A 17,163-nucleotide genomic window follows, 5' to 3' on the forward strand; every position below is an offset into this window, starting at 1 on the left:
ATAGGGTTTTTTTTGGCTGGCGGGCGTCCCTTTTTTTTTTTTTTTTATTATTTTTTTTTTTTTTATCCGGTGTATGTTAACGGTATTACTAACACTTGACTTTAACTTGCTGTCTTGAGCTTGGTGAGGGCAGCATATCCCATAATGTGGAAGTATGCATAGCATAATTGCGCATTGGGGCAAACTTACGCTTTGTCCTCCAATGCTGATAGCTCTTTGGTCTCCCTTGCCGTTCTGCCGCCGGCGCTTTTTGGCTGCTGTGTGGCCACTGATTATATGGCTGCTTATTGTGCAAGTAGAAAAGGAAAAGGTGTTTTATTTTTTTTATTTTTAAACACTTACTTGCATTAGTAACTGAACTAAGACTCTGGTAATCTACTACTTTCAGCCAGATAAATTGTTTTATTTCAGCTGCTGAATATCCTGTGTAAGTCACTACTTTAAAACGCACACAGGGACCATAGGGAACAAAAGTATCCACCCTCCAGAAGGAAGGACAGTGTCAGCACCAATTGAGATATAATTTAAAAATTTGCAGCTGAGTGATACACAAGATACATTTTTGTTAATAGTTAAGGTACTTGAATGTATTAAAGTTTAACTCCGGAGTTTAGTGTCACTTTAAGCATCACTTGTGGCAGTTGGGCAAGGTTCAGGCACTTTTAGTCCTAGGGATTGATAATGAGCACACTAAACGTGGTACCACACAAGTTTTTAAGCCTGATGGGGAAAAATCTGAGACTGTAACCCCAGTCCTCTCCTTTTCTGTAGTGGAAAGGTAAAAAGACTATTACTACTCAGATCCTAACACCCATCAGCTAAGCTTGCAAGAAATGGTGAGTCCCATTGTTTGTTTTTGATGCTTTCAGGCTGAATCTCCTAATTCTTGGTGAGGCATCTGCTAGTCTGTGACCTTCCTTAAGACGTAAAAAAAAAAAATGCTAACTGAATCATCTGCCAATTCTAATTTATTTTCCTTTTGCTCTCCTTTCCCAGTATTGGGTATCCCGTTGTCACTTTAGGATTCGGCTTCAAAAGCTATGTCAGTTATAAGATGCGGTTAAGAAAACAGAAAGAGGTACAGAAAGAAAATGAGTTTTACATGCAGCTCCTGCAGCAGGCACTACCCCCAGAGCAGCAGATGTTACAGAGACAAGAAAGGGAAGCAGAAGAAGGTGGGTATTTTGTAGAGACTACAAAAGACTCCCCTAATCATTCATTGGTGGAAATTAGTTTTTAAAATGTGCTTGGTGTATTCAAATCTATTTGGTGCACAAAGATGTTGTCTTACAAATTTCTGTTTTTTAATTTGATCGCATTTAAGATCATTAAACGTTTTATCCAATACACACCATTTTACAATTTAAATTCAGTTATCTTGTGCGCACAGTATCTGCTCCCATAAATCTTTATTTTGAAGCGGTTGGAAGATGGAGAAAAGCAAGGAATGGATCAACTGTGTGACTCAATCTGTCACTTGCGTTTTTTGAAAAATGTTTTAATTATTTAACTTAATTTTATATAGTAGTCATGTAATATTCAAAGAGTGAAACTTCTCACATCAGAACATTTCTTTAATCTCCAGCCGCCAAGGGTTTATCGGAAATGGATTCTTCAATATTGTTACAGCACAACGGACTCTCTACAAGTAAAAAGAATTCTAGCACCTTACCGGAGCTGGAGTATAAAGAGAAGGGCAAAGACAAGGATGTGAAAAGACATAATTTGGGGATTAACAACAATATCCTGCAGCCTACAGACTCCAAAGTTCAGGAGATTGAATATATGGAGAATCATATCAACAGTAAAAGATTGAACAATGACTTGGGGAGCACAGAAAACCTCTTGAAAGAGGACACGTGCACCACCTCATCTAAAAACTACAAGAACACCACAGGGACAGCAAACTCCTCTCCACGGAGCCACAGTGCATCCAATGGGAGTATCCCTTCATCATCGTCCAATAAGAATGACAAGAAGAAATGCACTAGTAAAAGTCCAACTACGCACAAGGATCCTATGGAAAATTGTATCCCAAACAACCAGCTTAGCAAACCAGATACTTTAGTAAGGTAAGTAACTGCAGCTAAGGATAACTGCACTTATTGTTTGAATTGTTTACCTACCCTTGTCTTTGCACACTATAAGAAAAACAGGTGGTCTCAATCTTTTTCTGCAGAAGCTGCTCTTGGCTGCCACTAGATGGCTCTGTTGGTAGGTGGGATACTGGGTATGAATGACCAGTCCACTTACCAAGAGTATTTGCAAGTTGCATTGTCCCCCTCTAGTTTCCTGGGGCCCAATAGGATTTACGCACAAACCACTTTGTTTTTTTAGAGAAATCAACTTTTTGTTTTTGTCATGCATGGTCCCCATAAGTGTCTTGCATCTTCCTCTTCAACCATAGCTAGATGGATACAACATCATATCACAGGCTTATGTTCTCCAACTACTGCTTATTTTACTAGGATGATCTGTAGTTCTCCGTGTCAAAGGTCTGTAGGAAGCCATTTCATCTTCATCTGTATACTTTAAAAAAAAAATTCTACAAAGCGATGAGGCTGCTTTTGCTGATGCTAGCTGTGGCTGTTGGATCTTGTAGGGAGTCGTAAAAAAACAATACTGCTTAATAGATTATTTTCCTGTACCAATGTACATCAGTTGTGTAATTACTGGAGAAATAGTTGTTTCTTCAGGGGGCGGTGTTCTGTTTTTTGTGGTCGAATGCCTTATATCATGGGAATACACAGAACTGGCTGGTATATATGGTTTAAAGCTGCTTGTTTTCTCTTTCTGTAGATTCCCCATCCACGCTAAAACGGCAGGGACATAGAATTCTCCACCGCTGTCTATTGTATTCAGCAGCTGTGACATCTAATAGGATGCAGTCACTGTTCAGCCAGTCATTTTCCATCCACGTCAGTTGATTTATTTATTTATTTATTTTTTTATTTCGGATGAGTCGGGTAGTGCTTGCAGTCTGTGGACAGCGTAAATTATGCTGATCTCTGCACTGTGCAGTGAAGGCTATTTGGAAACATAACTGTGTATATGTTGATCTGGTGTGAGATTACATCTCTCCAATGGCAGAGAAATCATGAAAAATGGTGGACTGTACATTTGCAAAGGTCTGTCAGGGTTATTAACAGAAGGGTGAAGAGTTTGGAGAAGGCAGAAGTGAACAATCTAGGACAATTGCTAATTTGGAAAAATTTTCCAGTTCAGCTATGCTATCCTAGATTGTTCACTTCTTCTGCCTTCTCCAAACTCTTCATCCTTTTGTGAATAACCCGGTGTGTTTTTTTAACATTTTTTGTTTTTTTTAATGACCTTTTTCTTGCTGGACGGTAACCCACCTCCACTGCCCAGCAGCCAGTCAGTTTTTTTTTTCAGAGGCTATTCATGCAATGCCAGCCAATCACATCACATGTGACCAATACCATGACAATATGTCACATGACCAGCATTTGTTTGGTGCTTTCAGCAGTTTTTTTCAAAGAATATTTAAGTAGTTCACAGGTATTGACACCCATTGTGGGGTTAATTGAGCACTGTAAAGATGGAGAATGAAGACTTGAAATGCACAGCACATCGTGTCTGCTAAGGACATAATTTAAAAAAAGTACAAATTGGGCAAACCCAATATATCACATGGAATGTCAGTTACAAGTTCCATGTTCTGTTACTACTACCGCTTTATGTATTTGCACATACCTGTACTTTCCTGAGACTCATCTGTACAGATAGTATGACAACCTACTGACTTGGTGATATTCACAGATTGTATTCATCTGAGTCTTCTTATCGAGTTGAACACTATGTAGTTTATTTGCCTTCTCAATACAGAGGATGCGATTCCTCGTCATTCTTAATGTGCCCATACACTTTACAACCCTCGCAAGACTTTTGTGTAAAGTGTAAAGTACTTTTGTCTTGCGAGGGTTGTAAAGTACTTAAAAACGTACGATCTGCCCATCTTGGACAGGCAGATCGTACTTGCGATCATCCCAAGCCCGCCACCCTGAGGGGCGGGCTTATGATGACTGCAATGAGGGGCGGGCTTACGATGACTGCAGTTCGGCAGTTGTTCGACGGAAGACGTGCGACCGTACAGTAAAAACGGTTGCACGCCTACCATGCACTGCACGATTCTCATACGATTGCGGGATTTCCTGCGATTCTCGTACGAGAATCGTGCAGTGTATGGGCACCTTTTTAGAGTGAAGACATTCCCTCCTTTGCCATTAACAGGTTAAATAGAGACCGTGTTACCTCAACAAGGGATGATGCAGAAAGAGGGAGAAGAAAGGAATGACGGAGATTTTAGCAGTAGGCTGTACCAATGTACAGAAAATAGCAGGGGTGAATGGAACATACCAAAGTACACACCTCTCCATCTGGAATCTTTAGATTTCACTACTACATATTAACTGTAAGACATGACTCTGTGAAGGATGAAATGTATTTGAACCTGAAAGACAAGGAAAAAAAAACATGTAAACATGAACTTAAGGCCGTAAAGAACAAGTTTCAACTTGAACAAAGTTGAAACCCTTCTTCAAGTCAGAGGCCACAAAAATGTCAAGCCATTAAGACATTAGGTCACTTGTCCAAGGGCAGCAGAGCCCATAAGGTCCTCCGTGGGTGGAGTAACATGGTCTCTCCCAGGTGGTTGAAGAAACTTCTTGATGGGTTTTGGAGATTTTCTTTGTCCTTGTGAAGAAAAGGTTGGTCTAGTATGATGACAGGAGTAACTTGAGTTTGCAAATTATTCTCTGTAGCATCTACTGAAGTTAATAATGGTTTAGAGTAGCTAGTTACGCAGTCCTTGAACTGAAGAACATGAGGATTGTTGTGCAAGATCTCCGTGATGGTAGATTTCTGATTAGCTGTTGATGATTCATTCTTGTTGCTGCTGCTAACCGTTTGGAAGGTTGTCTTAATTGGAGTGTGACGAGACCGTTCTTTAGTGTAGCCATGACCTCCATTGTATTTAAATTTTATTAATTTTTTGGGCATGTACTTTATTTTAAGTTTTGAGCTTTGAGTCCTTGTCTGCCTCCAATGATTACCCCAGCTAGGTCTGTCTTTTGGGCATAAACATCATAACACCCATTGTACAATTCACTTACCTTGTGTACTCTTAGGATGTCTCTGCCTAGCAGAAGCATGATTTAGGCATCAGAATAAAGAGGTGCGATGCGGTTGGCTAAGTGACTTAGATGAGGTTCAGGAAGAGCAGCCTCTGGTGTAGGGATGTTCTCTTTGTCATTAGGCAGTTGATTGCACTCGATGAGCATAGGGAGATCAATGCTTTCAGTTCATTCTTTAGGAGAAACAAATTTAGCATGGGTTGCTCTTGCTGTGAGTTGCACTGAACCAGCACAGGTGTACATTGTATAGGATAACACATTCCCCGTTATGCCGAACAAGTCGAAGAATTCTGTAGCAAGTGAATGACTGCTGTGATCATCTAAGGCCACATATATCTTGACCGCCTTTTCAGGTTGTCTTTGACCAAACACATTGAGACATTGTTGCCGTAGTTTTACGCCAAAGTCCTTTGTAAGATAAGTCGCTACGTTTTGATGTGATAGTTGCAGGTGATTGTTCATGGCTCTTCCTGCCATGACCTGACGCAGCTGGGGAGGATCTGTAGGAGAAGAGTCGTGCTCAAGTAGATGAAGTGCTTGAATGCGAGTATCACTTCCACACTCCATGCAAATATTAGCATCACGGTCCTTTGCCCGGTGTTCTGTAGAAGCACAACACTTACACAAACCCCAAATTGTTTGATTGCGTTCCTGTAGGTTTTTTTTTTCAAAATCCAATGCATTTCCTTAGGATGTATTCTCCTTTTGAATTGGACATAGACGATTGGGATCGTCTAGCACCTCAATCTTGTTACCTTTTTGTCAGAGCTTGTGTCAAGATTTTTTTGTAGTGCATTTGACTTCTTAACAGATATAGGAATAAGTAATTGCGTAGGGTTCCTTCGATGACTGCCTTCTGTTGGTGCAATGTTACTAGTACAGGTTGTAAAAATGACCCGAAGCTTACTGCATTGATTTCAATGATTGCCCCCAAGTAGTGGTCTCCCAACATCAAGGCTTAAAAAATCTGCTCAAAAAAGTACACCCACCTTATTGGTATGCCTGTGGCATTGTTTGGCTGGCGTTAAAATTTTGTTTTAAATAATTTTACTAGAACCATGCAAAAAGTTAGCAGCTGCTGGCAAAATGTTTTGAGCAAATCCAAGGACATCCACAGTGGTAAGTGTACTCTATGATTTTCCTTAAGACCATACTAGGGATGCCATTTTCTTGCCGAATCGGCACATCCCTGCTTTCTTTCCTCCCTGCTTGGCCCTGCTCTGTGTCCCAGCAGGGAGGAGAGAAACTGTCAAAGGAGGCCTAGCGCTGCGGGAGAAGAGCGCTCTGAGCGGCCAGCGTCTCTCCTCCCACACCGCTCAGCCTACTATCACAGTCAGACTCTGTCGTATATAGTACATGTGCATATAGAGTGCCTGCAACAATACATTTACAATTATACTCTGCTAACATAAATGGGTTAAATGATCCCTAGTACATATAGATCATTTAATACATCCATGTTAGCAGAGTAATTGTAAATGTATTCTCTGCACTGTATATGTGTGTGTGTATATGTATGTATGTATATGTGTGTGTGTATGTATATGTATATGTATATGTATATATATATATATAGGACCAGCGATGACTCGCCACTGCGGGGTTTTTGTTTGTTTTTTTTCTTACTTACCTCGCTGAGCGTCGCGTCACTGCTGCTCCGGTGGGCAGCGCTCCAAGCGGGGGTCATCTGGCAGTCTCCGGCCACCTAAATTAGGACGGCGACTGCCAGATGACCCCGCTTGGAGCTCCGCCCACCAAGTACTTGTCAAAATGCCTTGTATCGGGCCCGATTCCGATGCTAGCATCGGGACATCCTTAATAGGAACCTAATGCTGCAGAGTGGACTCTGTGATCGGACAAGTTGATCATATGACAGGCCTCTCATCCTGGCTTTTCAATTCATTCGATTAGGACTGTCCTCCCACAACAGGTAAAACACAATGGGGGGAGGGATTTATGAAAACTGGAGCAGACAGATTTTGGAGCAGTTGCCCATAGCAACCAATCAGCATCTCGCTTCAGTTTTTACAGTTAAGATTTAAAAATGAAAGAGTGGAGCAGCCAAAATCTGGAGCAGCTGTGCATGGCAACCAGGTTTGAAAAATTCCCTTCAATGCATATTTGTAGAGTAGCATTTTGGCCAGTCTTCAACAGGTCTTTGTTAGAATCATATCACTATTTTACAGTCAGTTGAAGTTCAACTGTATGTTTTTTTTTGTTTTTTCTTAAAGGAGAACTATGGGGGTCAGTGTTTTTCCCCATAGTTCTTCTTAGGGTAACGGGAGGACACAAACTAGCGGCCTCCCGTTACCCTAAGCTCAGTATACCGCGAGCTACAGCTCGCGGTATACTGAGACGCCGGAGCGGATCCCGACGTAGATGACGGGATCCGCCCAGCTGCGTGAGTGACAGCTGGCTCTGCCTATCTAGAGGCAGAGCCAGCTGTACCCTCCCCCGTCCGTTCCGCCAGTCAGCGCTGGCAGATCGGAGCGGGGAGAGGGGAATCCAGCCGTGACAGGATCGAGAGGTGAGCGAACCCGGTATGTGTTCGTTCACCTCCCGATCTACTGAGCCGACCTGTGACAGTCTCATTGTCACAGGTCGGCTAGAACTATGAGGTGAGTGGAAATCACTCATCTCATAGTTCTCCTTTTTAATAGCAGTGTACTGCAAACATCAATGGAATGTGTTTTATCAAATTTTGAGTGAGAAAATTCATAAATCAGTCTTATGGAGATTTTTGCATTAGACGCCTAGAATACATGTCCAATCCACTTTATTCTTAATAGTTAACCTTTAGGAGTTTGGACCCCGCTGTGAGGAAGAACTGGGGCCAGCCTGTAACGTATCTTCAGAGCACTGGATACTGCTGAAGGCACTTTACTAGACACCCTTGTTGTAAAGTGTGTTAGCCACAGAGTGCCTTTATTGGCCCTATTGCACCAATCTAGTGGAAACCTGTTAGTGAACACTCCGTAGGGAGTATGTTCACTGGGAGGACGAAGGCTTGTTTGAATGGGACATATCCCTGGATCCTACCAAATAACTCCAATCTACTTGGTGAGGGCCATGGGTGCGGTAAGTCAGGCCACTGCTCTTAAAGGAGCAGTTTAAGCATACCCAGGCTCATAAGTCTTAAGGAGTCAACTTGGGAGCACCAGCTGTTACATTTTCGGGCGCACGCCAGCAGCAGGAGGAGGTACAGCACCATTTACTAACATTTGGTACCATTGTACTGTGCTCCCTGCTCATGTGCCCCTACTGAGTCTGTGCATTCTCCTTCTGTTTGGTTGCATAGTTATTCTGCTGGATCAAAAGCGCAAGGGGAGTGGTCCTGCGGGCCTTGTCAGGTTATGATCCACCATTTTCAGTCTTTTTTTTGAAGCAGTGCGCTCCTGCCTTATCTGGAACAAGCGGCACCAGCCATACATAGGGTTACTAGCATGGGATCTCTTATGTCCTCAGCCTGGTAAAAGCTTTCCTGTACACTCACTGTGCAACCTGTTTACTTATAGTGATTGATCTAATCCTGAAAACTTTTTATTCTTCAAGTATCTTGCCCTGCACAATCCTATTGGCGGGGGATGGGGTGGTTCTTTAAAAATTGGGATGTCCCCATAGTGGTTCTGGCCATTTCATCTCTTAACAAGACTGTCCCTGCAGAGGACAACCTAAGGCTTAAAGACCCTGTACATAAAAGGCTAAAATGTCTGTCCAATGCCTTTTATTCTCCCTCAATGGTCCTGCCTTGCAAGCTGCCAGGTCCATCTGCCAGACCTTAGGTGTCTGCTCAACGTATCTGTCTCAAGATCCTGGATCTATCCTTGCGGTTTCCTCTGTTATCCTACAACTGGAGTGCATGCCTGTGGCCCTACTTTGCTGCATTGAATGATTGGGGAATATTTGCCTTATAGCTATATTATGTCTCGGTGCAAGAGACACCTTTTTGCAAGGGCCCTTTTAATCGCAAACGCCTCTTTGGAGAATCCCTGTACATCTGTATCAAGGATGTCACCGGGGGAAAAGAGCACCCTTTGACCCAGAAAAAGGCTAAACCTCAGATGGGAAAATGCTCTACCTCAGATAAGTTACTTTATTTTACCTCAGACCTCCAAAACCCAGAACTCATTTCGACTGTAAATCATAGACCTTCAAACCCGCAAGTAAGTTTTCCTCACAATAAGGCAGAGCTCCTACTTATCAGAGTTGGGGGACACCTGTTGATCTTTGTGGCCAGCTCCTGCCAAGACATTCCAAATGTTTGAAATTCTAGCTTGTAGCCCTGGATACCATACATTGGACCCAGTCTCTACCGCCGTCCCGTTTTTATGTTGTCAAACCTGCTAATGTCCTTCCAAAATTAGCGACGCACAATGTTCTGGGGCAGGGCCTCCCTAAAGGGGTCTAGGCCATTGTTCCAGAAAGGGAAGGCTCCAGGCTTTCTTCTCAAACCTGTTTACAGTTCCAAAAGTGAAAGGGAGCATTTGCCCCATCCCAGGCCCCAAGTACAAAACACCTTTTTCGGGTGCAGAAATTCCAAATTTATTATCTTAGGTCGGTTTTTGTTTTCCTCCATCCAGGGGACTTTCTGGTCTCCGTGGACATCAAAGATGGCTACTACTTGCATGTTTCAGTCTTTTCAGCACATGGACACATCCTGTGTTTTGCAGTGGGCTCACAAAATTACACCCCACCAAGGTGCTAGCCACTGTTTATGCTCTGCTTCACTCTCTGGGCATTCTCATAATGGGTTACCTGGATGACCTATTGAGGGAGCAGTCTGCTCATACTGTCAGTCAATTTCCAACTAGCTGTTCACTCTTCAGGTGTTGGGGTGGATCTGGAACTGGCTCATTGCTAGGCCTTCTCCTGGATACTGCTCTGTACAGAATTTTGCTTACAGGAAAAAAATCCAAACTCTCTGCTCCTATGTTGAGATGCTATAGTCCAGGAGCCAACAAACCCTCTTCTTTTGCGTGAGGGTTATGGACCTAATGTCAGTTTTTCCAAAGCAGTCCCATATGTCCAATTCCACTGCAAACTGTTGCAACTCAACATTCCTGCTGTGTAGGAGAAGGCTCAATCTGTGGACTATTGCATATGTTTAATGGTCAAAACCAGGCTTGCTGGTGGATCTCACGTCTTGCCTTGGAGAAGGAAATCTTTCCTCCTGCTGATCTGGTAGATTCTCATGACAATTGACAGTATGTCAGGCTGGGTATGAGTCCTGGACACCATTTTAGCTTGTTTTGCAGCCAATATTCTTTTATGTTGTCGTGCCCACCCCCACCCACCCTGTGTTGCGTGGATCAATATTTGGCCTTGAGTACCATCAAGGGCCAAATCTCAGTCATAGTGATTTTCTTTCAAAGATCACATGCTTCACTCATTAGGGAAAGCCTTTGTACAGAGGGGCCATGCATATTATTCGCCCTCACAATTCCCTGTGACTTCATGGCATCGCAACCTAGTTCTGTTGGTACTCCAGAAACCACCCTTTTGAACCTATCAGGGGTGTCTACACTCACTTTTAAGGTTGCCTCCTCACTGCCATCACTTTGGCTGGGGCAGTTTCTGAATTGACTGCTTTTGGACGTCCTTTGTCCCTTATTGCGTGAGTAGGAAAATAGGATTTTTGACTTTCCCATAAAATTTTCTTGGAGTACATTAAAAGATGCAGGTTCCTATTGTCTGTTCCTATGATCTACTCCTACTATTGCTTTGCTACAAAAGTCAAACATGATGGAAGTGGGGACAGGTTATACTCGCCTGTCTTTTACAGCTTTGTTTTGCCACTGTTAAGTCTCCTGAAAGCAGCATCATAACCCTGTGTACCTGAATAACGATTCTGTATCCCTTAATGGACTCCAAGAAAAGGATTTTACTTTAAGACAAAAGCCCTATTTTTTACAGGCATATTGCAAAAATTATGTTTGCTGAGGGCCCACTCACAACACATCTGTGTTGGAACTGTGATTCCCGTTGTTTCTAGTTCATCCCCAATGCAAGATAAGGCAATTTGCCTTTTTATTGATGTGTGGATTCACACCACTGTGTCTGGTGTGAACAGGCCCTAGTAGTTTAAAGGAGAACTGAGGTGAGCAGGGGCGTAACTAGAAATCACTGGGCCCCATAGCAAAATTCTGTATGGGCCCCCCAAACCGCCTCCGAACCCCTGCTCAGCAACCTACCCTCAACCAACCGTCTCCTTATCTTCAGTTCTGCTCCTGCTGGCTCTGACCTCAGAGTTAAAGAAGAAATAATTCTGTCGCTGATTTGCTACACTGCGACTGCCTGGCAGGGCCGGATTAAGCGCATCATGGGCCTGGTGTTGAGGATTTTGGTGGTCCTCTTTATGGAAATGTCAGCACTCACTGGGACCCTCTTCTTCCTGTCTAGGCTGTGATTTGTAGTCTCTTCACAGCTTGGAGTTAGTGGTGGAGTGCCAGGGCACGGTTGCAGCTGTGACCCAGGTAATTCTGCCACTGACTCCAAGCTGTAGAGGAGCTACAAATCTCCGCATACATGATACAGCAATGCAGAGATCAGCGGTGTAAAGCAGGGTGCAAAGGTCAGTAGCGTAACATAGAGGTCAGTGACCTCTCCACTCTGCGTTACCCTACCCTAGTGCTGCACATCTCCCAAACCCTGCCAGGCATACCACGAATGCTGAGTGTACTAACAAGTAGGGATACCCCTAGGGCTGCAACAACTAATCGACATAATCGATTATAATCGATTATTGAAAAAGTTGTCAACTTTTTCAATAATCGATTAATCGGCTTCCGATCAGTTGGCCCTGTTCACGGCTCCACACACGCTGTGCTCTGCACCTCCTCATCACCTCACGCTCGTCACTGCCAGACCCGCCCGCATCCACGCTCTTCACACCGCACCTCCTCCCCGCCTTACACTCACTGCCCGCCCACATCCACGATCGGCACAGGGACGCGGGGAGATGTAGTGAGGAGCAGGTGTGGGGGGATGACAGCCACCAATAGACAGGTCCAATCTCAGAAGCAAGTTGCTGGAAGACTGCTCAGCTAAGCCTGCACTTTTCCACACATGGTGCTCTATAATGTATTGCTGGGATTTGTATTCCTCTATAGCTGATGGTACATTGTGCTGTATATTATACAGGGCAACGTACCATCAGCTATAGAGGAATAAAAAAATCCCAGCAATACATTATATAATGTATTGCTGGTAATTGTTGTATTCCTATATAGCTGGTGATATTCTGCACTGCGCTGTATACAGGACTACAAAACCCAGCAACAGTACATTATACAGCGCAATGCAGAATACCGCCAGCTATAATGTACTATTGCTGGGATTTGTTGTAGTCCTCTATAGCTGGTGATATTCTGCATTGTGCTGTATAATGTACTATTGCTGGGATTTGTAGTCCTCTATAGTCGGTGCCATTCTGCATTCATTGCTGTATAATTTTACACTTTCCTTTTCACTATATTGCACACCACACTATTTTTTTTCTTTTTTTACTTCCACCGCTCCAAGCTTGCTCCTGTGATGGAGTGCAATTTCAATACAAACTAGTAGTCCATCACTGGAGCCATTTTAAAAAATGTATTATATTGTTTATCCGATTAACCGATTAATCGAACTTAATAATCGGCTAACTAATCGATTTTTGAAAATAATCGTTAGCTGCAGCTCTAGATACCCCGATATATCGGCCCCAAATTGCACTTTTGCAGGCGCATCCCTGCTTTCTTTCCTCCCCGCTGGTCGCTGCTCTGTGTCCCAGCAGGGAGGAGAGAAACTGTGACAGCTGGCCGAGCACTGCGGGAGGAGAGCACTGTGAGCGGCCCGCGTCTCTCCTCCCACACCGCTCAGCCTCCTGTCAGTCTGGCAGAGCAGTGTGGGGGCAGAGACAGCCAGTGCTGTCACAGGAGGCTGGGCTCTCCTCCCTGCTCCGCTCGCTCAACCTCCTGTGACAGCGTGTCAGAGAGGAGAGTGAGTGCAAACACTCAGCGATCAGTGATCGATGAGTGTTTGTAAATAGTTGAGGACAGAGTATGGTTACTGTATCCTCAATTATGAATGCATGGGAAGTTATCTACATCACCCCCTGTTCATTCACGGTTGTGGTTATAGTAAACATACTAGGTCTTCATGTTATCAATGAAGAGGAACACTCATAGAGGATTCTTGTTCATTGATAACTGGAGCTGCAGAAAAAGATATTGAGGACTCTGTGTCCTCAATCTCTTATTTCCCTTTTAAAATGGTAAAATGGAAATATCAGGGGTCTGTTTAGACCCCTGATATTTCCCCGAAAGCCCCTAAAAGTAAAGTAAAAAAATTAATAAATAAAAATAAATATAAAAACACATTAAAGTTTATAAAAAATAAATCAAAAAAAATGTGAAACAATTAAAATAACATTTTCGGTTTCGGCCTGACAAACGTTTCTATTTCGGTACAAGTGTACTGAAAGTACAGAAGCACATCAGGATGGAAATTGACAGCGTGGGACAGGGAGAATACTAGGGGGGGGGGGATGGAAAAAAACCTAAAACAAAAAGTTTATCAAAAATAAATCAAAAATCAAAAAAATGTGAAACAATTAAAATAAATAACATTTTCGGTTTCGGCCTGACAAATGTTTTTATTTTGGTACAAGTGTACTGAAAGTACAGAAGCACATCAGGATGGAAATTGACAGCATGGGACAGGGAGAATACTAGGGGGGAATGAAAATGACCTAAAACCACTGAGGGGGTGCAGGGGAAAGGATAGCAGCCTGGCCAGCATAGCACACATACATGTGGTGTAAACATACATACACATATACATAAATAAACAAACATACTGTATATATACACAGGGCTGAGCTGTTGGCAGGGCTCATTCAGTACATATACAGTACATAACATATAGTGAAAGGTTCAATTACCTGGTACTCTGTCCCCAGAGATCTCAGGCCTCCTAACAGCAGGAAGAGACAGCAGAGCAGCTCCGTCCGATGAGACGAGAGCTGCCAGACGCTTGGGCTGGGAGAACCACACACAGTTCATATGGCTTCGGTGCCTCACAGTCTGCACAGTGCAGGGACGATGTGAGACTCCTCGGCGGGTGGCCCTCAACGGACAGCACACATATGTCTGAGTGGAGACAGCGGCACTGCAGCATGTGACTCCTTCCCCGTGAGCGTGCTTAGAGCCGGTCCTGCCTGTGAGTGACCGCCGGTGCTGCGGCAGCCTTTCTTAGGGGACACTTCTGTAATTGCTTGCTTATGACCGGGCCCCCCCCCTGCCCAGGGCCCCATAGCGACCGTGTGGGTCGCTATGGCGGTAGTTACGCCACTGGAGGTGAGTGAAAATCACTCGTCCTCATAGTTCAAGCCGACATGTGACCATGAAACTCACACGTGGGCTCAATAGTTCGGGAAGTGAGCGAACACATACCGTCGCTCGCTCACTTCTCTATCATCTCCCTGCAGAGAGCAGTGACTGTTAGTCACAGCTCCCCGCAGGGATTTCCCCCCTCCCCGCTCCGATCCTCAAGCGCTGACTGGCGGAACGGACGGGGGAGGGGGCGTGTACAGCTGGCTCTGCCTCTAAATAGGCAGAGCCTGCTGTCAATCAGCCAGCTGGGTGGATCTCGACAGTATTGTTGGGATCCATCCCGGCTGCGGCAGTCTCGGTATACCACGAGCTGTAGCTCGTAAGAATACTAATCTTTGGGTCACGGGAGGGCGCTAGTATATGTCCTCCCGTGACCCTTAAGAGAACTATAGGGATAAACACCCCATAGTTCTCTTTTTAAGCTTTTGGATATACAAGCGCTGTATACTTGCTATAACAAAGACAGATTAAATTTGCCTCTCAGTGAGATTTCCTGAATTATTTAAGAGGCCCTTCCATATTCTGTGAGATTTGTGTTTGGCAATAATTCTGATAAAATATCTGTACCCTTTTGAGCAGAGTGACCTCAGGTCACTTAGTGCTGCGTTAAGGTGCCCATACACTGTTCGATTCTCGTACGAGAATCGCGGGAAATCCCGCGATCGTACGAGAATCGAACAGTGTGAACGAAGACGTGCGACCGCTTCTACTGTACGGTCGCACGTCTTTTGTCTAAGGAGCATGCTAGAAAACCAGCCGAGAATCGTACTGTTTTCGGCTGGTTTGAACGGTGCTTGGGAGACAAATGCCGAACGGGCCGGTGTGCGCACGCGCACACTGCCCGTTCAGCATTGCGGTTATCGGAAGGCCGCCCCTCAGGGGGGCGGGTTTGCGATGATCGAGAGTACGCCTGTCCAAGATGGGCAGATCGTACGTTTTTTTAATCACTTTACAACCATCGCAAGACTAAGGTCTTGCGATGGTTGTACAGTGTATGGCCACCTTTTAGGGCCTGTTCACACAATGTCCGTTTTGTGTGCTGACCGGCTCCGTACGCTGCTGCACTCAAAATGCATCCCAATGTATCCCTATGTGTTTTATGGGCTCCAGTTCTCACGTGCGCAGTCCGTTCAGCTTACGACAGAAAAAATACTGCATGTCACATTTTTGTCCGGTCCAGAAACGAATGAACGGGCAGAAAACGGAACGGAAACGCAACGCAATGCAGCTAAGGGGGAAAAGAAAAAAATGTATTCTTGCTCCACTTATTATGATGTCATCAACGTTGACAAAAAATTAACTGTCAGCATCCGGACCAAAAACGCATCAAAAACACACTGCATCAGCAGCTCCACGTCTGCTGATCAGGACCTGATCTCATGTGAACAGGCCCTTAGAGTGTGCTGTTTATAATTTGTTAGCCACAGTTAAAGGCCAGGTGTTTCTGTGGCTGGTAATGTGTTTTATTGATTTTGATGGGTAAATAACTCTCTGGCTTTGTGTATGCATCTCTAAAATTCAGCAAATAGAACCCCTGCTGGAGTTTGTGACTCTGTCCCCCACCCTTGCTTTTGCAAACCATAAACCAGATTCTCTCATTTAATTTAAGAATAAATGAAAAATACAGCCGGGAAATATGGGCTGAATATTGAAAAAGGTTGTATATTACTAGGTGGATGTTGCTGGTACTAAAATGATCTTTTTACCTCGAGTCCCTGGAGAATAACCACTTCAGGCCTTTATAGTGGTATACCACTTGTGGACCAGAGCAATTTTTGCATTTCCATTATGGGCCCATTTATTTGGTGATTTTGTCATTACTTTGTCACTGAGCATGTGTTTTTATTAACTATATTTTTGTATTGTATTTTTTTTTTTGGTCAAATGTTGCTGATGCCATTGCAGTGTCTGCAGAATCTTCTGCCACCCATTTGTTACCTGGCTGGGGGGGATGGGTGTGTGTGGCCTTCACATTTATAAAGATTTCTATCGTTCTTACAGGGGTACTTCCTGTGGGAGTGCCAAGGGCTGTGGTGGTGGAAAAGAGGCATTCTTTGTGTAGACTTTGATCTCAGTCCTGGGTACTACAGAGTAGAGGATTGTGCTTTATCAGCGGAGTGTTTGTAAATAAATAGGGATTTTTGGGCTTGGAATCCTGTTTTGTGATCCATGACACTTGGTGACCCCAAACTCAAGAGTTAACTCTTAAAAAAATGCGTTCAAGTACCCCAACTATTACCAATACTGGACCTTATTTGTGTATCACTCGGCTGTAGATCCTCAAATGATCTCTGAATTGGTGCTGACACTGTCCTTCCTTCTGGAGGGTGGCTACTTTTGTTCCCCATGGTCCCTGTGTGTGTTGTAAAGTAGTCACCACTCTAAACTCTCTCCCATGATGGACTACAGTCTCAATACAAATCGGTGAACTACACATGAGATTGAACTACAGGAGTGAGCTTGAAGTGGTAACTACTTTACAACACACGCAGGGAACAAAAGTAGCCACCCTCCTGAAGAAAGGACAGGGTCAGCACTAATTCAGAGATTGTTTGTTGATCTACAGCTGAGTGATACTGTCTGTCTTTTTATTTATTGTCACTTTAACACAAATTAATGCATACATTGTTTTGTTT

The 17,163-nt window shown here is 43.9% G+C and overlaps 1 protein-coding gene across 2 annotated transcripts in view; it reads left to right on the forward strand.

Annotated features, from left to right (window-relative positions):
* TMEM57 (transmembrane protein 57) overlaps positions 1-17,163 on the forward strand; it is a 53,848-nt gene that overhangs the window by 27,202 nt on the left and 9,483 nt on the right. The window contains exons 5-6 of one of the 2 annotated variants that reach the window (XM_018558043.1): positions 997-1,175; positions 1,586-2,072. The exons of the other annotated variant lie outside the window; for it this stretch is intronic. Coding sequence (XP_018413545.1) covers positions 997-1,175; positions 1,586-2,072 — 666 coding nt within the window. The remainder of the gene's footprint in view (positions 1-996; positions 1,176-1,585; positions 2,073-17,163) is intronic. 2 annotated transcript variants of the gene reach the window in all.

Source organism: Nanorana parkeri, unplaced genomic scaffold, assembly GCF_000935625.1.
Source record: "Nanorana parkeri isolate BGI_ZX_2015 unplaced genomic scaffold, ASM93562v1 scaffold316, whole genome shotgun sequence".
In the NCBI taxonomy this organism is placed as follows: Eukaryota; Metazoa; Chordata; class Amphibia; order Anura; family Dicroglossidae; genus Nanorana; species Nanorana parkeri.